The sequence below is a fragment of the Balaenoptera borealis genome (genome assembly GCF_965194805.1).
Source record: "Balaenoptera borealis genome assembly, chromosome: 20".
NCBI classification, from domain to species: domain Eukaryota; kingdom Metazoa; phylum Chordata; class Mammalia; order Artiodactyla; family Balaenopteridae; genus Balaenoptera; species Balaenoptera borealis.
In genome coordinates, this window is record NC_138879.1 from 22,019,495 (window position 1) to 22,042,003 (window position 22,509).

The 22,509-nt window shown below is 58.4% G+C and overlaps 2 protein-coding genes across 6 annotated transcripts in view; one reads left to right on the top strand and one right to left on the bottom strand.

Moving 5' to 3' along the window:
- Positions 1 to 4,156: 4,156 nt before the first annotated feature.
- GRN (granulin precursor) overlaps positions 4,157 to 22,509 on the top strand; it is a 257,459-nt gene continuing 239,106 nt past the window's right edge. The window contains exons 1-13 of one of the 3 annotated variants that reach the window (XM_082374385.1): positions 4,157 to 4,259; positions 6,928 to 7,072; positions 7,197 to 7,322; positions 7,440 to 7,524; positions 7,982 to 8,094; positions 8,192 to 8,327; positions 8,449 to 8,543; positions 8,789 to 8,912; positions 9,190 to 9,287; positions 9,380 to 9,625; positions 9,864 to 10,097; positions 10,199 to 10,429; positions 10,518 to 10,979. In XM_082374385.1, the coding sequence (XP_082230511.1) occupies positions 6,935 to 7,072; positions 7,197 to 7,322; positions 7,440 to 7,524; positions 7,982 to 8,094; positions 8,192 to 8,327; positions 8,449 to 8,543; positions 8,789 to 8,912; positions 9,190 to 9,287; positions 9,380 to 9,625; positions 9,864 to 10,097; positions 10,199 to 10,429; positions 10,518 to 10,655 (1,764 nt within the window). In that variant the 5' untranslated portion in view covers positions 4,157 to 4,259; positions 6,928 to 6,934 and the 3' untranslated portion in view covers positions 10,656 to 10,979. Of the gene's footprint in view, positions 4,260 to 6,916; positions 7,073 to 7,196; positions 7,323 to 7,439; positions 7,525 to 7,981; positions 8,095 to 8,191; positions 8,328 to 8,448; positions 8,544 to 8,788; positions 8,913 to 9,189; positions 9,288 to 9,379; positions 9,626 to 9,863; positions 10,098 to 10,198; positions 10,430 to 10,517; positions 10,980 to 22,509 lie in introns of those variants that run through there. The other 2 variants (XR_014238887.1, XM_082374384.1) reach the window with 2 other exon arrangements.
- FAM171A2 (family with sequence similarity 171 member A2) lies at positions 11,090 to 21,096 on the bottom strand. Of its 3 annotated transcripts, none has more exons than XM_082374379.1 (8): positions 20,816 to 21,096; positions 17,255 to 17,482; positions 16,915 to 17,028; positions 14,433 to 14,591; positions 14,174 to 14,353; positions 13,957 to 14,073; positions 13,709 to 13,835; positions 11,090 to 13,109 (listed from the first exon to the last, which is right to left on the bottom strand). In XM_082374379.1, exons 1-8 carry the CDS (start codon positions 20,931 to 20,933, stop codon positions 11,627 to 11,629), a joined length of 2,526 nt encoding a protein of 841 aa, XP_082230505.1. In that variant the 5' UTR covers positions 20,934 to 21,096; the 3' UTR covers positions 11,090 to 11,626. The 3 variants fall into 3 exon arrangements, with proteins under 3 accessions (XP_082230505.1, XP_082230503.1, XP_082230504.1); XM_082374377.1 differs by having other exon boundaries at positions 16,936 to 17,028; positions 20,816 to 21,092; XM_082374378.1 differs by lacking the exon at positions 20,816 to 21,096 and adding an exon at positions 20,156 to 20,303.

Genomic DNA, 22,509 nt, shown 5'->3' on the forward strand with positions numbered 1-22,509 from the left:
AGAGGATAAGAGTGCTGCTTTGTGTTGGGACTTCCCTGGCGGTCCAGTGGTTAGGACTCCGAGCTGCCACTGCAGGGGGCACAGATTCCATCCCTGGTCAGGGAACTAAGATCCCGTATGCCATGCAGCACAGCCAAAAAAAAAAAAAAAGAGAGTGCTGCTTTGTGTTATAACTTGACTAAAATTTATTTGCATGGTATACTTTGTTAAAAATAGTAATTGATTAAAAAACAACAAGGGAAGCGGCCTGCCCACTGGCACTGGGCAAGTTCACGGCCTATGCTAGGTCAGGAATCCAGGTCTGGTGCCTCTGTTGCCAAATATCCCGCCACAGCCTCTGGCCCGGGCACTGGCCTGCTCCTGCCTCCCCTCCCCCACACCTACCCAGACAGGCTGGAGGGCCGAGCAGAGCCCCACAGACACCAGTCAGGTGCCCGATGAGGAGGGCAGGCGCCTGAGCAACTGGGGCAACAATTACTCACCCTAAGGTGACTCAGGCAGGATGGGGAAGGAAGGAGTAGGTGTGTATGAGGCAGGGGCTGTTTCTGTGCCCTCACTCCAACCTTAGTGTTCAGGGCTGCCAGAGTTAGGAAATAAAAATATAAGATGCCCAGTTAAATTTGAATTTCAGATACACAAGGAATAATTTTTTTTTTTCTTTTTGGCCACACTGCACAGCTTGAGGGATCTCAGTTCCCCAACCAGGGATTGAACCCGGGCCCCAGCAGTGAAAGCCCGGATCCTAACCACTAGGTCACCAGGGAACTCCCAGGGATTAATTTTTAAGTGTAAGTATGTGTCAAATATTGCATGGGACATAATTATGCTTAAAAAATTTGTCTTTATTTGAAATTCAAATTTAACTGGGCATCTGATGTTTTATCGGGCAATTCAAGACCTTGGGGAGAAAGGCCCCTGGCCCTGAGGCAGCTGTGACTCTTCTGTGAGAGCAGAACTGGAAGTCTGAATGAAGAAAACCCTGAAGGGGTGATGGGAAGAACTGGGGAGAGGCTGAAAGAAGCAGAAAGAGGGAGAGAGAGGGAAGCTGTCCAACCCTGACCTGGAGGAACCTCTTAGCCAGAGTCACATCCGGGGTTTTCTTCGTGTCAGGGCTCTCAGTGGAATCTCCTATCACTGTGGTGCCTCAGTCCAGGGTAGTGCTGGCATCCGAGGTGGGACCACAGCAGGAATTGTCACAGACCAGGAAGAACATATTTCTAACTTCTTAAGCAAGTGTGGGCTGCGGGAAGGCAGAAGCCACAAAGGAAAAGATCGATTGCTAGATTTCAGATGACATAACAACACAACTTCTGACCACAAAAGATACCATAAACAAAGATAAAAGACAAATGACAGATTGGGAGGAAATATCTGCAACGTATATAATATCCAGACTATATAAAGAGCTCCCGCAGTTCAAGAAGAAAAAGAAACATGGGAGAAAAATGAACAAGGGATAATGTGATGGTTAGTTTTTTTTATCATTGAACTATAGTTGATGTACTATATCAACTATACAATATCATGTAAGTTACAGGTGTACAATGTAGTGATTAACAGTTTTTAAAGGTTATACTTCACTTATAGTTATTATAAAATATTGGCTATATTTCCTGTGTTGTACAATATATTCTTTAGCTTATTTTATATATAATAGTCTGTACCTCTTAATCCCCTATATTGCCCCTCCCCCATTCCTCTCTCCACTCATAACCACTAGTTTGTTCTCTATATCTGTGAGTTTGTTGTGTGATGATTAGTTTTATGTGTCAACTTGGCAGGTGTTTTTGGATGAGATTAACATCTAAATCACTGAACTTTGGCTAAAGCAAATTGCCCTCCATAATGCAGGTGGGCCTCATCCAATCAGTTGAAGGCCTGAATTGAACAAAAAGACTGGCCTCTCCAGGCAAGAGGAAATTCTCTAGCAACGTCTTTGGACTTTCATCTGCACCATCAGCTCTCCTGAATCTCCAGCCTGCTGGCTCACACTGCAGATTTTGGACTTACTAGCTTCCATAGTCATGTAAGCCAATTCTTTTTAATAAATCTTTTTCTATATACACATCAACTGGTTCTGTTTCTTTGGAGAACCCTGACTAATACAGATAAGAGCAGGCATTTCACAGAAGAAATACATATGCAGAATAAACAGACACAAAAATGCTCAGCTTCCCTAGAGATCAAGGAAATGCAGATAAAACCACCATGAAATATCTTCCGTCATTAGAATGGCAAAAATTCTTTGAACTGGCATATCCAACGTTAGTGAGTATATGGGAAATAAGTTCCCCCAAATACTGAGCCTGGGAGTGTAAATTGGAAAAATGTTAAGGCAATTTGGTATTAACATTTCAACATACCTTTTACCCAGCAATGTTACTTTCAGGAATTTAACCCCCATATGTGCACTCAGAGACATGTTCAGAAATATTCGTTGCCTAATTATTCGTAAGTGCAAAAATTGGAAACACATAAAAGTCCATTAAATGAGATTGGTTAAGGGAATTCCCTGGTGGTCCAGTGGTTAGGACTCTGAGCTTCCATTGCAGGGGGCACGGGTTTGATCGCTGGTAGGGAAACTAAGATCCCACAAGCCGCACAGCGTGGCCAAAAAAAAAAAAAGAGACTGGTTAAGTAAACATGTAACACCTATAGCGTGGAATACTTGGCAACTGTCAAAAAGAAACTGATAAATAAATCAAGACAGCCCATATTCATGAATAGGAAGACAATATTGTTAAGAGGGTAATACACCCCAAATATAGATTCAGTGCATTCTCTATCAAAACCTCAGCTGTCTTTGCAGAAACTGATCCTAAAATTCACATAGAAATTCAGGGGACCTAGAATAGCCAAAACAACCTTGAAAAAGAAATTAGAGGACTCCCACTTCCCCTATTTCAAAATTTGCTAAAAAGCTATAGTAATTAAGACAGTGTGATACTGGCCTTAAGAATGGACACATATATCAGTGGAATAGAATTGAGAGTCCAGAGTCCAGTCCTCACATTTACAGTCAATTGATTCTATCAAAATCTTCTCTACCCAGACTCCCACCACCCCTGAGTTTGGCTATTTGTCTCCAACCCTAGCCTCACCCCCAGCTCAAGCTCTTTGCTTAACCTGCAGTGCTCCCCAGCCACTCGGCACGACCAAACACTGCCCTTCCTCCAAGACCCGGCACCAGGCTTCCTCTGGGCCTCTCGTCTCTCCTGGTGCATCTCCCATCACTCATCTCTGCCGGGGAAAGGCCCCTTGGCACTGAGCAGTCTAGCTCCTGCTGCTGGTGAATCTGTTCCGTGTGGTATATTTTCTTTCCCCACCGGCATGTCAATTCCTGAAACGTAGGGCCGATCGAAACTAGGAAGCCACTTGTGCTATGCACGCACAGCCAGCCCAGTCTGGTGCCACACACCCAGCAGCTCCTCAAGTCCACTCCATTGAACCTGGCACTCAATCCCTGCCCAAGGCTGCCTTTCCCATCTGGTTTCCTAATGCTCTTCCCATTACCCCCTATCTAGCCACTTCTCCAGCCCCTCCCCACTTGCCAGTTAAAATCCTCCCAGACTCAGCTCAAAAAAGTGCCCCCAAGGTGGAATTAAACCTCTTTTTCCCTGCCTAGAGTCAACCTACTACGTCTTCCCTACACACACCTAGAGCACCTGGCCCCCGATTCTCCAACCCCACCCCACCCCCTGCTGTGAGCCCCTTGAGGAAGGGGCCTGAGGGCTGTTTATCCTTGCCCTCACTACTCCTTCACTCCCCTTTGGGGCCCGGCTGCCCAGCATTAAATCTGAGTTGGTTGGCTAGAATAGAAACAGGATGCACAAATGTTCCATATCCAAGAGACATCCTGTAAATGCTCTTGTACGCACCCTCTGAGGGACAGCTCTTGGCTCTCAATGTCCCCTGACAGGAGCTGGCCCATCTCGGGATGGGGCTGCAGGAGGCGGCGAGGCGGGCACCCGCAGGCAGGCTTAGCAGGCGACGGCATCACATGATTCCCTAATCACATGATCCCTAGAAATGGGGGGTTGGGGCGAGAGAGGAAGGGAGGGAGGAGAGTGAATTGAGTAGGAAAAGCGGCACAGCCTCCCAGGTTGGCCCCGCCTTCACGTCGACGAATAGCCAATGGGAGAGCGACAGCCCGGACATCTGGCCAATGGAAACGGAGGTGGGTGGGCCAACGCGCTGAGGGGGCCAAGTTGGTGAGCTGCCCCGTCGCTTCTCCCCAGGGATCGCCGACCCCGACGCAGGTAAGGAGGGTGGCTGCGTAGACCTCTCGCTTGCTCCTTCCCAGGGGCCCAGCCAGGGGGAGGTGGGGGCTTCAGGCTCCTCTGTAGTTTCATCAGGGAGACAAGAAAAGACTCCCTTAGAGAAACTCCGATGCACTGGAAGGGGTTTTATGGGTGGTGGGAATAAGCAGTAACTGCAGTGACCCCCATGAGAAGGGGTTTTCTCCCTCTCCAGCACCCCTGGGGCCTGCAGCCCCTTCCCCCAAAGCAGAGACTACTCCGTTCTGGAGCCGACTCCGCCCCCGTCGGCAGGTGCTGGTGGTGGTGCTGGTGGGTAGTCCCCGCCGCGGCCGGGAGCCGGCGAAGCACCCGCCCATGGTCCCCGAGCTCGGAGGGTTGGGAACGGGGCTTGAGACCCTGGCCTCCTCAAAGACAGTAGGGACTTGGGAGTGGTGACTGAACCCCTGGGTTGTGTCTGGCTCTCTCTCACTTCCTCTCGCGGGGGTGTGGGACGAGCTAACTTCCGCCTCCCCCTGCCACTTTTTCCTGCTCTCTCGCTGCTGGGTTGGCTCACCTTTTGGGAATCTCTCTCTCCTGGCACTCGGAGTTGGGGGCTGCCCCCTAGTGGAAGATGACGGAGCTGGGGGCTTGAAGAGACTCCTGTCCCTCTCTGCGGTGGCAGTGTGGGGTGGGGAGGAGGAGAGAGGCCACCACTTGGAACCCTGCTAAGAGGACTTGGGTCCCCTCCTCCCCCATCCCTGGTCCTGAGTGTGTTTGTGCGCGTGCATGCACGTATATTCGGTAGAAGCATACACTCTACTCCCGAACCTCAGGATACGCAGGAAGGAGAATATATGTAAATGAATCACTAGGGCGCTGAGTAGTCTGAGATGTGTGCAGACAGGCACTCCTTCTGGCCAGGGCAGTGGGACAAGCCTGTGGACGGTTGAGGTTGGACTCCTAAGAAGCAGGTGCGGCCAGCTGTAGACGCCTTGCAGGGTGGGGGGCTGTAGGCATCGGTGTAGAGAGTGAAAGGGGCCGCGGTCCAGGACCAGTCTTCTTCAGCCTTACCTGGCCAGAAGATGGTCTCCTGGGGATGGTCTCTGAGCTGGAGAGGGGGCACTGAGGAAAACCAGGTGAGGGAGAGAGGATGTGAGTGACTGGGTGTGTGCGATTCCCTGCCATCCAAAGTGTGCAGTGTCCACACACAGACTAATGGGGAACTGAGGCCCAAAGGCAGGGAGCAACTTTTGGGGCTCTTATAGTCAGCGGTGGCAGTTCCAGGACTAGGACCCATGTGCAGTATCCAGGCAGCCCCGTACTCCGTGTTTCTGTCCTGGCCTGGTCCACCTGTCCAGGAAGCGCTTCTGTCCCTCTTCTCAGCTTGGACCCCAGGCCTCTATCCTCCTGGGGTTTGGGGGCCCATTCCAGGCACTATCTATGGTCCACTTGTGAAATGAACCCAGGTCCAGTATAGTCTGGAGCCATCAAAGCCTGTCGTCTCTATGTCTTGATATATGACGGGGGGGGGGGTTACTTCACATCTCTGAGCCTCAGTTTCCTCCTTTGAAAAGTAAACGTAATAATTTCTACTTTGGACAGTTGTCGCAAAGAAGAAAGAAAATAATGTAGAATGTTGTCACTGGCTCCTAAGAGACTCAACAAACATGACTGTTTTGGCCCCTCTAGGCAGAGTAACATCTCCTGGGCCCACCCCATTGAGCTAGCAGGGCTGGCTGAGCTTGGGGGAAGACTTGTTTAGGAAGTGAAAGGCTGCTCCCTTCCAGAGACCGAGGCTTACTTCCCTCTGATGATGCAGATCGGCAGCCCGGTGGACACACATGGGCTCCCCACAAGCAGCTGGGTTTCGGCTCCAGGGCAGGGAGAGGTGGGGGGAAGGGAGGGGGGTATGTTTGGGGATTCTGAAAGGGCCTGGTGGTATTGGGGGGCCCTTAGAACACAGGTGTCCCCAAAGGTTGACTCAGCCTGTGTATCCCCTTTCTTGGGTGGGGAGGTGACAGTCAGTGGGCAGGTGGTGGCTGGCCTCTGGGGAAGGCAGCCCAGACTCCACTGGCACCATACTTCCTTTTTTCACAACTTTCTCAACCCCGTGGTTGCCAATGTCATCAAGTGTCCTCCCCTCCCCCTCCCCCTCCCCCACCAACAGGCCTTGGCAGGGTGCAGGTGTGAGCACAGCATCGGGCATCTAGAGGGGCTGGCTCGGGAAGTGGAACCCTGGCTTTTCTTCAAGGGGAGACTCCCTCCTTGCACCCCATCCCTGTCCTCTCATGGCTACTGATGCCTTCCCCACCCCTCGGAGGTGGCCCATGTCCCCACAGATCAGACCCACAAAACCCACAAATCTTCCTGACTCTCACATACCCACATCTCTACACACTCAGCCACAGAGACTCAGGTGTTAGGCCACATGTGGGGACACAGATTCACACACGTGCTCATGCCAGCATTCATGCTCATGGGTGTACACGCGCTGGTGCATGTGTGACACCCACACAGGACACACGTAGGAAACTGAATCTCAGGCCTTGCATCCTTCTTTCTGTCTGGACAGGGTGTGTCTGGGGAGGCTCAGCTAGGCCTGGGCCTGGGGCGGGGGGAGTGACTGGGCCCAGAATCGAGGGTGGCCTGGGCTTCAGCTAGTTGCCAAATGCCTCTAGGGATTTTGCAGGTGGACCATGTGGACCCTGGTGAGCTGGGTGGCCTTAGTGACAGGGCTGGTGGCTGGAACACAGTGCCCAGATGGTCAGCTCTGCCCTGTGGCCTGCTGCCTGGACCTGAGAGGAGCTACCTACAGCTGCTGCAATCCCGTTCCGGTGAGTGCCCTTCGGCCCAGGCAAGAGCTAGCAGCCTGGGATTTCCCAAAGGTTCATCTCGGATTGGCCAGAGGAGGGGGCCGGGCTCGGGTCCTTCGGTTTATCCCCTCCTCTCGCTTCCCAGGACAAGTGGCCCACGGTGCTGAGCCGGCATCTGGGCACACCGTGCCAGACCGATGCCCATTGTTCTCCTGGCTACTCCTGCATCCTCACTATCTCGGGGACCTCCAGCTGCTGCCCGTTCCCAGAGGTGAGGGTGCCATTAGGTCGATGGAGGGCTCGGGTCTGCGTTTACACTTTTCCTGCACTCTCCTCCCACCCTCAGGGAAATGGGCCTAGCCAACGAAGGCGTCTCTGTGTCCCACAGGCCGTGTCATGCGGGGATGGCCACCACTGCTGCCCCCAGGGCTTCCACTGCAGTGCTGACGGGCGGTCCTGCTTCCAAAGATCAGGTGAGCCAGATGGGCAGCACGTAGAGCCTGGAGCACCCAGGAGTGCAGCCAGCTGGGTGACCTTGATTCCTGCCCTCGTGTCCTCATTCATGTGACATCTGTACTAAGCAGCCCCCCTGCTCTGGAGAGAGGGGCAGCACTGGGGCGAGGAGGGGTCAGGAGAGAATGCAAGACTCCAGGCCCAGGGCCAAGCATTGTGTGGGTGGGGAGAGGCCAAGCTGGACTGGTTTAAGGCCTACCCAGTCAGTGGATGCCTCTGCCCTGTGCCATATTGCTGGGGCAAGGACTGGCTTGGGGGAGAGTGGGTTAGGAAAGCCTGGGGGAGCCCTGAGCCCTAGTGCCAGCCCCCGAATCCTCCTGTAGCGGGGCCTGCAGGCCCTGGTGCCAGCAGCTCCTTGAGTGGTGGGAGGAATGACCTTCACTGAGTGGGTGGAATCCTCGGTCATCCCGTCCACAGGTACCAAGCCCTTGGGTGCCGTCCAGTGCCCCGACAGACAGTTCGAATGCCCCAACTCCTCCACATGCTGCACTATGCCTGATGGCTCGTGGGGATGCTGCCCCATGCCCCAGGTACAAGTTTGGGAAGATGGGGGGGAGGGAGGAGGGCAGTGGGGGCAGAGGAAGGGCTGGAGGGAGGAAGGACATAGTCAGGGCCATCTCTTCTCAGGCTTCTTGCTGTGAAGACAAGGTGCACTGCTGCCCTCGTGGCACCTCCTGTGACCTGGCTCATGGCCTCTGCCTCACGGCCACAGGCACCCACCCCCTGGCAAAGAAGATCCCTGCCCAAAAGACTAAAAGGCCAGGTAAGGAGGTGGGAGAGTGTCGGGGTGTGAGCTGGGAGTGAGGAGAGGCCTCATCTAACTCCTAGCTGGGGAGACATTCCCCTCCACCCTGGCTGCCCCTCACCTTTCTCTCTCCTTCCAGTGGTCTTGTGCCCAGATGCACAGTCCCAGTGCCCTGATGGTTCTACCTGCTGCAAGCTGCCCAGTGGAAAGTATGGCTGCTGCCCAATGCCCAGTGTGAGTGAGGGGCTGTAGCCAGTTGGGCTGTGCGTCCACAGCCATCTGGCCTGGACACCTACCTACCAGGCAGGGACTCCAGGGGGTGGGGCTGGCTGGCTGGCTGGCGGCTGGCTGGGAGCCTGGCTGCTCAGGACTCATGCCACCCCCTAGTGGGGGATTGGGGCAGTGCCAGCTGTCAGCCTGGCTGCTCCCTGAGCTCCAGGGAGACTGGAAATCCCAAAGACCACTTCGCCCTCACCCAGGCCATCTGCTGCTCCGACCACCTGCACTGCTGCCCCCAGGACACTGTGTGTGACCTGATCCAGAGTAAGTGCCTCTCCAAGGAGAATGCTACGGACCTCCTCACCAAGCTGCCCGCACACACAGGTACCGGGGCGGGGTGGGGCACAGATGCTGCCATTCCACCTGCACCATGAGGAGTGAGCAGATATGGGGCTGGGGGCTGATGGCCGCACGGAGGGGCCAGGGCAGGGACAGCCCCCTTTCGTCCACATTGGGCCTCGCCTTAGGATCACTGCCAGGGGTGGCCTGAGCGGTACCCTCCATCCTCCCATCCGGTTCTAGCTGTGGAACTGACAAAGGGAGGGCACCCCCGAGGGTTCCCAGCGCCACGGCTGACCCATCCTCCTTGCCTGCCTCACAGTGCAGGAGGTGAAGTGTGACATGGAGGTGAGCTGCCCCGACGACTACACCTGCTGCCGCCTGCTGTCCGGGGCCTGGGGCTGCTGCCCTTTTGCCCAGGTACCGAGGAGCGGTGAGTGGCCTGGGCTGAGCAGAGGGTGGCAGCCAGCTAGGCCCCCCCAGGCCCACCGTCCCCTCTCCCTCCGCCCTAGGCTGTGTGCTGTGAGGACCACGTGCACTGCTGCCCGGCTGGGTTTAGGTGTGACACAGAGAAGGGTACCTGTGAACAGGGGGCCCGCCGGGTGCCCTGGATGAGGAAGGCCCCAGCCCACGTCAGCCTGCCGGACCCCCGAGCCGTGGAGAATGATGTCCCCTGTGATAACGTCACCAGCTGTCCCTCCTCCAATACGTGTTGTCGACTCACGTCTGGGGAGTGGGGCTGCTGTCCTATCCCAGAGGTGCATGGAAAGGGGGAGAGTATTGGGGGGAGGGACGGTGTCTTGGCCTGAGCACCTGGCCAGGCTCCTGTTGCCTTGCTCTTCTGCCCTCTGCCCGGCCCACGGGTGGCACCAGCTCAGTCAGAGTCATTCCCAGCTGGAGGAGCTGTGAGCCCGAGAGGCGGAGTGGAGGCAGCTGGGGCTCAGTGCTCCGTCCCGTAGTAGCTTCCTAGACCACGCTTTTCTGCCACTCCCCCAGGCTGTCTGCTGCTCAGACCACCAGCACTGCTGCCCCCAGGGCTACACGTGTGTGGCCGGGGGGCACTGTAGGAGGGGGAATGAGGTGGTGACCGGACTGGACAAGGTGCCTGCCCGCCAGGCTTCCCTGTCCCACTCCAGAGACATGGGCTGTGACCAGCACACCAGCTGCCCGGTGGGGCAGACCTGCTGCCCGAGCCTGAGCAGGGGCTGGGCCTGCTGCCAGTTGCCACACGTGAGTGCCCACCTGCCTGCTTCCGGACAGGACAGGGGAGTCCAGTCCCGGGTGGGGGGACATTAGGTGATCGAGAGTGTAATGCCCCTTTGTCCCCCCAGGCCGTGTGCTGTGAGGACCGCCAGCACTGCTGCCCGGCTGGGTACACCTGCAACGTGAAGGCCCGATCCTGCGAGAAGGAGGCGGACTCTGCCCACCCCGCTGCCCACCTGGACCGCGGCCGGCACGTGGGTGTGGGGAACGTGGACTGTGGTGAGGGGCACTTCTGCCACGATAACCAAACCTGCTGCCGAGACAGCCGAGGGGGCTGGGCCTGCTGTCCCTACCGCCAGGTCAGTGCCACCCCCCGCCCTGGGGCCGGGTGTGGGCCTGGGCCGGGTCCTGCCACGCGCAACTCTCGCCCCCCCTCCCACCATCCAGGGCACGTGTTGTGCGGACAGGCGTCACTGCTGTCCCTCTGGCTTCCGCTGTGGGACCAAGGGCACCAAGTGTTTGCTCCGGGAAGCCCTGCGCTGGGACGCTCCTCAGAGGGACCCGGCCCCGAGGCAGCTGCTGTGAGGAGGGACTGAGGACTGAAGACACTCCCCAGCCCTCGGGACCCTGCTCAGAGGGTGCCCACTGCTCAGGCCTCCCCAGCACCTCTCCGCCGCCACAGTCTCCCAGACCCCCATTTCTGAGTACCCCTGTCACCCTGGGAGGCGGGGCCTCAGTCTAAGGCCCTCCCTATCCCAACGAGGGCTGTGGCAAAAGCCACATTTCCAGCTGCCATCCCCTCCCCCCGGTTCCGTGGACCCTGTGGCCAGGTGCTGTTCCCTATCCACAGGTGTGCGTGTGTGTGTGTGTGTGTGTGTGTGTGCGCTGCATTAAAGTTTGTACACTTTCTTAACAGTGTCTGATTTGGCCACCCTGCCTGCCCTCCCCAGGGGGCTCCGGAGCCAGGGCCCCCATCCAGTGTCCACATTCCCCCCACATCACAGAAAGACACACAGAAATTTATCTCACCAGTTTTATATTTGCTGTTGCCCACAGCAATCCCATCACATTATCCCGTAGTCCCCAGAGCCGCCCCAGCCCCCAGCCCTGTGACATCGTAGCCCAGAGGTGGGCTAGTCTAGTCGGCAAGCAGCACCCCCTCCCCTCCCAGGGGTCCACTAGAACGCCCCTCCCTTCCCAGCCCTCACACTAGCAGCTGAGGCCCAGGTGCCCCTCCTGCTTTCCCACGATAGAGCTTTCTATGTACAGCCACGTTTATACAGGCACTGCTTCCCCCCCACCCAGCCCTCCTCCCCAGCACCTCCCATCGGGGGTCTGGACCCCTCCCACCTCCCTCTCGGAGGCAGACACGGGTCTCTCCCGAGACATTACCCAGCACATACCACCGGACAGCTCCGCAGGCCCCCGGGCATCTTTCCAGGCCTGGGCTTGGGGCTAAGGGCGAGGGCCCCCGCGGCCCCCCGGAGCACGCACCCTGGGGGCGGGCCCGAGCGGAGGGGGCGGGGGCCGGCCCGGAGGCGGCGCCAGGCCGGGTGTTACTTGACGTTGAACACCATGAGCGGCCGCTCCTCCCGCCGCTGCCACGGGCTCTTCTTGTCGCCCGCCTCGTCGCCCACTTCCGCCCCCAGCTCGTCCTCCGGGCTGGTGAGCGAGTCGCGCCGCAACTCGCTGGCGCTGCTGCGGGAACTGTCCCCGCGGCTGCGGCCCCGCCCCCGGGGTACCGTGGCCGCGCGGCCCTCGGGCGCCGCCACCTCGTCCAGCAGCGGTGTCAGCGAGTTGTCCTCCGGGGAGCAGAGGCCCGTGCGGCTCTCGCTGCTGCTCGGCTCCGTGTCCTCGCTGAGCGCCAGGCGGGGGGGCGCGGGCGGCGGCGGCGGCGGCGGCGGCGGCGGCGGCGGGGCGGCAGCAGGGGTGCGCTCCCGCTCCTCCCGCAGGGGCCGCCGGCGCGGCGGCCGCGCCTCGTGCACGTCGACGCCCGAGTCCAGGCTGGCATCGGTGCTGCGGCCGCCGCCGCCCGCCTGCAGGTCGATGTAGGAGTGGCGCACTTGCGAGTTGGAGCGCCCGTCGAGGGACACGAACCAGGCGCGCGGGTGAGGCTTCACGCCCAGTTCGAGCAGCTTCTTCTCGGTCAGCGCCTGCAGCTCCCCGTTGAGCTGCGCCATGGTCGACTCGTTGAACAGCACCGGGATGGTGACCGAGCCGCTGACCGGTGCCGAGCGCCCACTCCCCCAGCCCTCGCCGCTGCCACCCCCGCCGCCCTCGCCCCCCGCGCCCGAGTGGCCTGGTATCAGCGGGCGCTGGGGGTCGGGCTGGGGAAAAGGGCGCGCCGGGCCGGGGGCCGCGCCCTCGGGCGGGGCCGGCTCTTCGCCCGCCCCCGTTGCGCCCGCCTCGCCGCCGAGGCGCACGTAGTGCGCGGGGATCACCAGGGTGGGCATGACGTTGCGGTAGACGCTGTCCTTAAGGTGGTCGATGGAGCCGCAGAAGATGAGCTGCCCCGCCTGGCTGAGCGACGGCGGCCGCGCCAGCTGGTCCACCGACTGAGACAGCAGGAAGTCGGGGGTCTTGCTCTCGGCCGCCCCCTTGTGGCCCAGGTAGTGCTCGAAGGGCGGTGGCGGCGAGGGCGGCTCCTGCAGGAAGGCCGCGGTCCCCGGGGGCCCCCGCCGGTACTCCTCCAGGCCTGGCTCCAGCGCGCCGGGACCCTCGACGGAGCGGGCGCCCTTGAGCGTGGCGCCCTCGCCCCCGCGGGCACCCGCAGGCTCGGCGGCTGGGCGGCCGGCGGAGCGCGGCTTGGCACGGAAGAAGTCGTCCCGGGAGGCGGCCAAATCACGGGAGCTGGAGAAGGCCGAGTGGAGGGGGCCTGGAGGCGGGGCCTCGGGGTCCCCCGACGGGGCTGGCTCCAGGGGTCCCCCACAGATGAGGTGCAGCTGGGACATAGAGGTGGCCTGGTCTCGTTTGTTACCGTCACAGGGCCCGGAGAGCTGCAGCTTGCGGTGCTGTTGCCTCGGCTTCAGGCAGCGCCTCCTGGAGACGGGGCAGAGCGGGACCGTCAGGAAAGGGTGGAGGCCAGAGCAGCTCCCTAAACCCGCAGTTGGAAGATGGGGGATGGATATAGTTGGAGGGGTGGGGACAGTGCCTGGGACTCAGGAGAGAGGTTGGGGAGCCCAGATGGGTCCTGGGAGAGGTTTGCAGAAAGAGCTTGAGAGTCTGTGGGGGGAGCAGCCAGCAGCTGTGCCCATTTGGGCCTCCCTCGGCGTAAACTGCACTCCTTGGGACGTAGCAGGTGCAGTGAGAGCCGGGGAGGAGCACCTAAGCCAACCAGGGGCATGTGTGGCCTGAGGACCCCTGAAAGTGAGGGCTGGGTGGTAGGAGCAGCTACAGAGTGTCCCTGGAGGGGCCTGGTCTGCAGCTCCTGCCTCTTCTCCCCCCAGTCTTTTGGTCTTTGCATGTGCATACGCAGTGCTTTCCTGTCAGCGCCTGGAGAATGGAAGTTGTGTTTTATGCATCTTTGGGACCTCGAGCACCCAGCACAAGACCAGGCATGGAGCTGGCCTCAGTCAGTGCCTGGGATGAGAGGAGGCTGGGGGATTGGGAAGCAGTCGGAGGGGATGCGGGGCACTCACCGGCAGTAGTAGATGAGCAGACACAGCAGAATGAGCACCAGCAGGGCCAGGGCTGCCAGGATGGTGAGCAGGAAGATGGTGTGGTAGGTGCCGATGTCCTGGATGCCCGATGTGATGGTGACCAGCCCTGTGCGGGGCAAGAGCTTAGCATTCCCAGGTGTGGATGTCCCTCCTGCCGTTCAGAAGGAGTCCACTCTCCCAGCCTCCCTTTCTACCACCCCCCGTCCCTGCTGTCCCCCCACTCTCACCAGCCGTGGGGGAGGCCATGGCAGCCGCCCAGTACCCCAGCTGAGGGGAGATGAAGGTCCAGTAGAGCTGCCGGCCTTCCTTCCGGATCACACCAGTGCCATTGCGTACCCACAGCCCTGGGAGAGGCAAGGGTTTCATCAAACTCAGTGTCCCCCCAACTTAAGTCCCACTTTCTTTCCCCAAACTCTAGCACCTGCACCCCCTTGAGGTACTCACCACTCTTGGGGTCAAACCTCCAGGCTGGAATGCTGGTGCCCACGGTGAGGGCACGAGGCTCCGAGGGCACAGGCAGGGACAGGTGAATGGGGCCTGAGAGCGGCACCTCTGTCCCATTACCTGCCAGCAGGTGCACGCTCACAGCAGCCACGGGCATCAGCTCCAGCCAGGAGCCATTGCCTGCAGGAAGGGGACACAAGGGATGAGGGCTAAATCCTGGTGGGGGGAACATCCCTTCCGTGGCTGGCACCCAGCATACCTGAGCTGGAGGCCTCCGTGCCCAGGAAGGCAGGGAAAGCCCACATTTCATGCTGGGTGCTGGCAGGTGTGAGCGAGGCCCAGAGCTGGCTGTAGGTAGAGCTGACAGGTAGGCGGGCAGCCCGGCGCTGGAACTGCACCCAGGGCTGGGAGCGGGCACCTGGATGGAAAGAGGGGCTGCAGTGGCCTGGCCGGGGACAAGGGTCCCCAGGGACCAGAGCAGAAAGCAAGTATCTAAAGAGAATGGGAACCAATGGGTTAGGCCACTTGGGAAGGCCAGGAAGGGTGGTGACTTGGGGAGAGAACTGGCCAGGCTTAGAATGATAACCTAGAAGGGACATGGACCTGTAATCTTCTGGTCCTGGCTGTGTGGCCCCCGAGCAAGTTACTTGCTCTCTCAGAAACACTCCTTCCATATTAATTTATAAAATGACGAGGTTCAGGTCCTCAAACAATTATTATTGCCTACTGTGTGGCAGGAACTGTGTTAGGTGCTGAGGATACAAAGAGGAATAAAATGCAATTTACAATTCCCTGCCTTCAAGTTCACAGTCTAGTGCGTCACTGTTCACAGTACCCATTAGAAGTTCCTGCTGTGGATGGAAATGTTCTGTGTCCTGCTGCCTGTAACAGTACCCACTAGACACACAGGGCTGTTAAGCACTTGACACGTAGCTAGTGCGACTGGGGAACTGCATTTATTTTTAATTCTAAAAAGTTTAATGAATTTTTAATTTATTCAAATGTAAATTGCCACATGTGGCTACTGCATTTGACAACTTAGGGTGTGTGTGTGTGTATGTCTATCTGTCTGTCTGGCTTGGAGCAGAGGGGATGTATAAACAGTATTCCAATATAATATGGTAATAGCTAACATTTATTAAGCTTTAAGATATGCTGGCACTGTTCTAAGCAGGTTACTTATATTAACCCCTGAAATTAGCACAACAGCCCCTGAGGTAGGTGCCTTTATTATCAGCCCCATTTTATAGATGCAGAAATGGAGGCGGGAGAAGTTCAGTAACTTGCCCAAAGTCACTGGAGCCTGATTGAAGCCCAGGCAGTCTGGTGCCAGGGCCCCTCCTCTCACCCACCGTTCCATCCTGCCTCGCTGGTAAAATAGCAGGGTGCAAGGGGAGCTTGGCCTGCCCAGCTCGGGAACGCCCTGTGGAGCCCTGCAGTGTGAGTAAGACTCAGCCAGGAAAGAAAGTGGAAAGGGACTTCCAGGAGGACTGACAGGAGAAAGGCCCAGGGACACGAGGCGGCTTGCTGGTCGGGGCACTGCAGGTGACTGCGCCAGGCCCTGGAGGGCGCTGCCAGCTTTGTGAAAGAGTCTAGGCTTTCTACCAAAAGCAGTGGGAGCCGTGGGAGGGCTTAAGCTAGGGTTCGTTTGGCATTTTAGAAACCTCCAAAGACATCTTAGAAGCCTCTGGTTCAGGATCAGAGAGAGGGAGAGGAGCAAACCAGAAAAGTAATTGGGGACAAGGGCTCAAGATAAGAATATAAATTGGGGAGGCGAGGCTCTCCCTCCAGAACCCACGGTGGCTCCCTAGTACTAGCCAGATGGAATTTACCCCCTGCCTGGCTTCGTCAACCAGTCTACACCACGCCCCCACCCTGCATAGCCAGACCAGAGCATCCCCTGCACCCCCACGGTCCCCTTCTGCCCCTGCCTCTTGATTCCTCTCCAGTGAAGGTGCCTTTGCTCCCCCTTCAACTCCCGAGCCCCCGCGTCCCACAGCTCCCTTCGCCAAATCCTCTCACGCTGCTATTCTCCCACGTGAGGGTCCTCTCAGTACTGAAAGCAGCTGCCCTCCACTCCCCTGCCCTGCCTGATCTGTAATTATCTCAGCGTTTGCAATGCTCTGTCTGTCTTCCTACTCGTCGGGGAACTCCACCATGTGGGGAGCTGGTCTGCTCTTCCTTACCATTAGTCCCCAGCACTGGAGACAATGCCTGGCACAGCACAGGTGCTGCAGGAAGTATTGGTTGGGTGAGACCGAAAGCCTGGTGGGTGGACAAGGGCCACTGTGGGATTGCTCCAGGCCTTGCACTTGATGGGTGTTCTATGCCTGTGGAATGACCCTGGCTTCTGACATAGCCAGGCACCCAGTAGGTGCACGAGAAATACGTGTGGATCCACTGAAGATAAGGTGGCAGGAAATGGGAATTCTAATGGTAGGAGTAGAGGGAGAATAGAAACCACGAGAAGCCCCAGTAACAATAAACATTTATTGACCACCTTCTATGAAGTTTTTCACATGCTTGATGATATTTAATCCTTACCTAAATTTGACGATGTAGATACTATCAATTGTTCACATCTTACAGATGAACAAACTAAGGCTCAGAGAGGTTAAGTGATTTGCCCAAGGGCCCCCAGCTAACATGTGGCAGGCGAAGTTCTCTATACCCAGTCAGGGAGAGGGAAGAGGAGCTGGTGTGGGCGGAGGGGTGGGGGAGTGGAGAGCGGGGAGTCTTACCAGGAGAGCGGGGAGTCTTACCAGGAGAGCCCAAAAGGATGTGCACCAGGTCCTCATAGAGGATGAGGGTGGCTGGCCGCTCGGGCAGCAGGTAGAGGCTGACTGACGCGTACACTGCAGGAGGGATGGCCTGTCAGCTCCAGAGAAAGCACCGCCCCCCCTAGGCTGGCACTCCCACCATCTGAATCCCAGTGACTTCATCCTCCCTCAGCCCCCTCTGCATACCCCAGCCCAGGCAGCAGCTGCTGGAAAGCCTGCCCTCTCCGCCCCCAAGACTATTTTGGGAAGGGGCTGATGGGGTCAGCTGCTCCCCACCCCCTCCAGCTGCCCCTGCACTCACAGGGCAGCTTGTCAACACGCCAGGGCACAGAGTTGGTGAGGAAGCCAGGGCGGGCAGCAGTGACCAGCACCCAGGTGCCCAAGCGGTAGCTGAGGGGCAGTGTGGCCACGCCCTCCGAGTCCGTGGTGCTGGCGGCCAGCAGCATCCGGTTCCCAAATACATCCACTGAGGCCCGGGCCAAGGGCACAAGCTCCCCGCTCACGTACACCTGCACCTTGATCAGAATCTCTGTGGGCAAGATGGGGTGAGGGGAGTGAGGAGGAGGGAGGGGGCATGAGAGAACTGGGGGGAGCCTCGAGATCAGAGGAGGGGGCTGTGGGTTGGGCGTGGCTTTGGGGCCCAGGCTAGACAAGGTATTATAAGAGCCAGCATTTATAGAGACCTCATTTAAACCTCACATCAGCCTGTGAGGTACGTGGTACTATTAGCATATTTCATCAAGTCTGACACATGCACATTTTGACATTTTAACACTTCTGGACTCAGGCTACACCTATGATCGATAATGTCATAATCATAATCGGCAGCATTTTTTCCCTCTTTTACTGGCACAGTCAGTGATGTATTAGACTCGATGTCTTAGCCCATTTTATAGATATGGAAACTGAGGCTCAAAGAGTTTAGATACTTGCACTACAGTAAAGTGGGAGATCTGGGATCCAAACCTGGGAGTCTGTCTCTAGACCCAAATTCTTAACCACTGGACCCTATGGGGCTGGTGTCAGGGAGAGGAGAGGGAAGGAGGGCTGAGAAAGGATGAATAACCGGAGAACCAGGGATCTGCAAGTGGAGAGGAGAGCGGTCAAGGTTCAGCCATTTGGAAGGTAGGAAGGGGGGTTGGGTCAGAGTTTGGGTTCTCAAGAAAAAACTGAGAAGGGGACACCAGCAGGTTGGCCATTCCCATCATTCATCCTCTGCCCAGAATCCTTTGCACAAGCCTGTTTCCCTTCAGATTTAGGGACTCACCCAACCCCTAAGGCCAAACAAGTACCTCCTGACCCCTCCCCCTCACATGGACTGCCAGCCCCCTCCCAGCTGGTCAGCTACAGTCAGTCACCATGGCAACGCCCTCATTCCTCCCAGGAGATGGGCAGGGAGCTGGGGCCCTGGCAAGGGGAAGGAGATCTGGGGGGGGGGCCGACCCAGGCCCTAGGGTAACCAGTGCGGAGGAGGCTGGGAAGGGAAGTCCAAGTCTTTCTTTCCAACCACCCCTACCCCTGGCCTCAAGATTGGTCTGGCCAGGATGGCCTGCAGGTGTCCCGAGCTCAGATGGGATGACAGGGGAGGGACCAGAACTTGAGTTGTTCTCATGGATTCTGCAGGCAGCCTCTCTGATCCACAGCACCATCTACATCTTCCCACTCAGCACAGCCCCTCCTCAAGAACGTGACTCACCCCTACCTTGCTGCCAATAATGGGAGTGGGTGTCATGCCTGGAAAGGTACAGAGGCCTCAGTGTGGGGCCCAGGACGGAGGTGGGGAGTGGGCTGGGTGCTAGACACAAACCTAGGAGAGGCCAGGTACAGAAGGAAGACCCCGGAGCCGAGGGCAGCAGGGCATGTGGAGGTCACGGGGCCTCACGGGTGGAGCCTGACATTCAACAGCGACAGGTGTCTTGTCTCAGGCTTTCAACCAACCCCAGGGCCAGCACCACGCCTGCCCTTGGCATCCCATCCAGCTGTTCGCCTGAGCCCACCTCCCTCTCGCTTCCCAGGCCAGAGCCCAACTCGGCGGGTGGCTGCACACGCGCTCGAACCTTTCCTGCTTTCTGGTTCTCCCAGGAACTGGCAGCCTCCCCGCACCGCCCCCCCCCCCACCTCCCGGCCACCCAGCAGGAATTTTGAGAAGCTAGAGGGGCCTGCCGACTCCCCACTCCTACCCCAGGCTAGGAGCAACTGGATAGAGCAGCTGGGAAGAGGGGACCCAGGAGTCTGGAATATGGTCATTTGAAGGAATGCCTTGGGTTCAAGGGCCAGAGCATTAGAAAAGGGGAAGGGGCTTAGGGAATAACACAGGGGTGGGCAGGTGAGGCCTGAGGAGGCATCAGTGCCAAGCTGGGGAGGGGGTGGGCAGGTGCCCTTCCCCCTTCCCCTTTCCCCTCAACTTGGGCCCCCAGCTAGTGGCCTATGAGAACCCCCTCTCCTGGCTCTATTCCAGCCAATTCCCTGGGCCACCTCCCCTGAGGTGCAGGTCTTGAGGGAGAGGTTTCCTGAAAAAACAGGGCCCCTTCCTACCCATCAAAGCCTCCTCTCCTGCAGAGAGCAGGCAAGACTGAAGGCGAGGAGATCCTTCCCCATTCCTCAAAGCCTGACATTCCATACAGGATCCGCCTGTGCAGGCTTCAGCCCTGCCTCATTCCAGGAGGAAATCCGACCCCCTCCCTTCATCCGGACCCCACTTCCCTCATCCAACCCCCCCCCCCCACCCCGCTTTTCCTGTCAGCTCCTTGGTGGAAAGGCGAAGAGTGGAGAGCACCATTTCAGGCAGGGATAGGGCTAAGAGGCAGGAGTGGGGAGAACAGGGGCTGGGGTGTGTGGCCAGGGGCAGGGAGGCGGGCGCGGGCTGGAGTGGGTGGAGGCCCCTGAGAACCCAGGCATCGGTAGGGACTCACGGTCCAGCTCTCCCACCTCTCCCGCTGCAGGAGCCGGCCCCGCTCCCACCTCACACACCCACCTGGGACCGTGAGGCGCTGGGAGGGTCTCCTCCCCTGCGATGGAGAGGTGAGATGAGGAGGGGGTGACCTGGGGTGGGGGCTGGGGACAGGCGTGGCTGGAGGCCTGCTGGCCGGGGACCCAGGCACCTGCCCTCCCAGCCGGCACTGTCCACGGCCAGTTAGCCAGCTCAGCATGGCTCCGCCACCACAGCCCTGCCATGCGCCTTGAGCTGGGAATCATAACGTACCTCTTTTTCCAGACAGCCCCCCGACTGCAGCCCCTCCTCCGTCATGGGCCCATCAGCGTTTCTTTGGTGCACCCCAAATTCTGAACCTGGGGGGCCGTCTGGGGGCTGTCAGACTCCGGGGCGAAGAACCCCATTCGAGCAGCCAATCCGCCCACCGCCTCACCCACTCCCCCTCTCCCCTCCCCCCTTCAAACGCAGCTCTAGGCGCCCAGCCCCCGTCCGGGCCCAGGGTGGCAGCCGCTGCCTGGGCCCCCACCCAGCCGGGTCGGGAGCGAGGAACCCGCTGGGGGCTGCAGAGCGGGCGCCCGCCCCAGCCCGCCCCTGGGCGGGTGTGTTCGATAGACAATGGCTCAGGCAGCAGCGCCTCGCGGACCAGGAGGGAGAAAAACAAGGCGGGAGGGGGCGACGGCGCGGAGCCTGGGGACCCCCGCCCTCCCCATTGTGCCTCCCCGAGACCCCCGCCCGGCGGTCTCCCTCTCCCTCCCTCCTCTCCCCCGTAAGCGAGGACCCCAGGTCGCCTAGCTCCCCCCACCCAAATCCAGGGAATAGAACACCCCCCAATTCACGAGCGCCGCGAAGAGGGGGCTGGCGGGCGGGGGCCCGATCGCGGGGGTGGGGGGCGCAGGCCCGCGATCACTGCCCCTCCCGGCCGACACTCACCCTGCGGGCTGGGGGACTCCGGCGGCGACTTGCCGGGAGCTCGGGAGGCGCCGCCGAGCAGCAGCCCCAGCAGCGGCAGCAGCCGCGCGAGGACGCTGGGGCCACTCGGCGGCGGCATCGCGGGGCTCGGCCCGGCCCTAACGGCCCATGGCTCCCGCCCGGCCCCGCTCGGCCGGCCCCGCTCAGCCCCAGCTCTGCGCCGCGCCGCGCAGCTCGGGCTCCCGCTCGGGCTCCAGCTCTGGCTGCGGCGGCCGCTCAGTGCGATTGTCTCCGCCAGGAGCCGCCGCCAGCGCCCCCTGCAGGCGGCGCCCCACCACGCGGGCCTCCGGGCGCCGCCCCCTCGCGGCCCACAGCCCACCCCGCAGCCCCCGCCGCGCGCCCAGATCCCCAGCTGCTAGGGAGTGTAGCGAATAGGGTCCAATCACAGGGGTTCTCAGAGTTCCTGAGCCCCGGAAATTTGTTGCAGAATTTTGAGAGGGAGAATGACTGTTGCTTACAACACAAAGAGTTGGGTCTTAAGTGTCTCCCCAAACTGTAAGAACTGCCCAGTTCTCTCCGCACAAACACCTGCTCAGTGTTGGGGAGGTAGGGCGCAGCCCCCTTGGGAATCACCCAGTCTGGGTTCTCGTCTAGCTTCTGCCTCTTCTTGAGCCATAAGCTAGTTACTTAACCTTCTGCTCCACAGCCTTCCTTTAAAATGAGAGTTGTAATAATCTCTACCTCGTGGGGTTGTTGTACCAATTAAAAGAGATAATGACGTAAAGGGTCTAGCATGTGCTTGACTGGAGCAAGGGCACAATAAATGGTGCTATTGTTGGCCCAGCGTGAGGTGGGGGCTCACCACCACCCAGGTAATAGTAGATCCATTGCTGGGCAAACATAATGCTTAGAACCCCACGTTTGAATCCCACACTGGAACCCTGCCCGGGCCCCAGCCAAGCGCTCTCTTTCCAGTTTCTGGTTGTCCTCATCATTCAACTTCTGGGTGGTCAAACCCTCATCTAATCTGGTTATCCCTCTCCTGGTTCTCTCTGGCTTGTCATCTCTTTCTCACAATATGGTGCCCTGTATGGGACTGGATACTTAGGGCATGGAACTCCGTCCCCCAGAGGTCAAGCTTTTCTCCTGGTTAGGTCCTGGTTGGGTCTCCTGACATAAGGACACATTGTTATGAGCTTGTGAACAAAACCACCTGTTTCTTTCTTTCTTTCCTTCTTTCTTTCTTTCTTTCTCTTTCTTTTTCCTTCTTTCTTCCTTTCCTTCCTCCCTCCCTCCTTCTTTCCTTCCTTCCTTCCTCTCTCTCATTTTCTCTCCCTCCCTCTTTTTCTCCCTCCCTCCCTCCCTTCCTTCCTCTCTCTCTCATTCCCTCTCCCTCCTTTTCTCTTTCTTTCTTTCTCATAAATTTCCATCTCTTCAGATTTCCCAGTCTTATGTAACCAATTTTTTCACAACCTCAACGCAGGATTTAGCACTCATTCCTGGTGAATTTCATCTTGTTGGTTTCAACCCAACTTTACAATCTGTCAAGGCTGCCTTGAATCTGCTTCATCACCCATTGTATTGGAGCTGCCTCTCAGCCCGGAGCGATCTGCAGGGTGAAGAGCAGCTTCGCTGCCTCCATTCAAGGGACTCATGACAACAACAGGCAGCCAAAGGATGGAGCTTTGGGACACCCCCATAGAGATCTCCTTCAG

Excerpts from the sequence above, each read along its gene's own strand:
- FAM171A2 (XM_082374379.1), bottom strand. The coding sequence starts at position 20,933 with ATGCCGCCGCCGAGTGGCCCCAGCGTCCTCGCGCGGCTGCTGCCGCTG. Across the intron at positions 17,029-17,254 it reads GCGTGTTGACAAGCTGCCCT|TGTACGCGTCAGTCAGCCTC; the intron begins GTGAGTGCAGGG and ends TCCCTCCTGCAG. Across the intron at positions 14,074-14,173 it reads GAGGTTTGACCCCAAGAGTG|GGCTGTGGGTACGCAATGGC; the intron begins GTGAGTACCTCA and ends TGCCTCTCCCAG.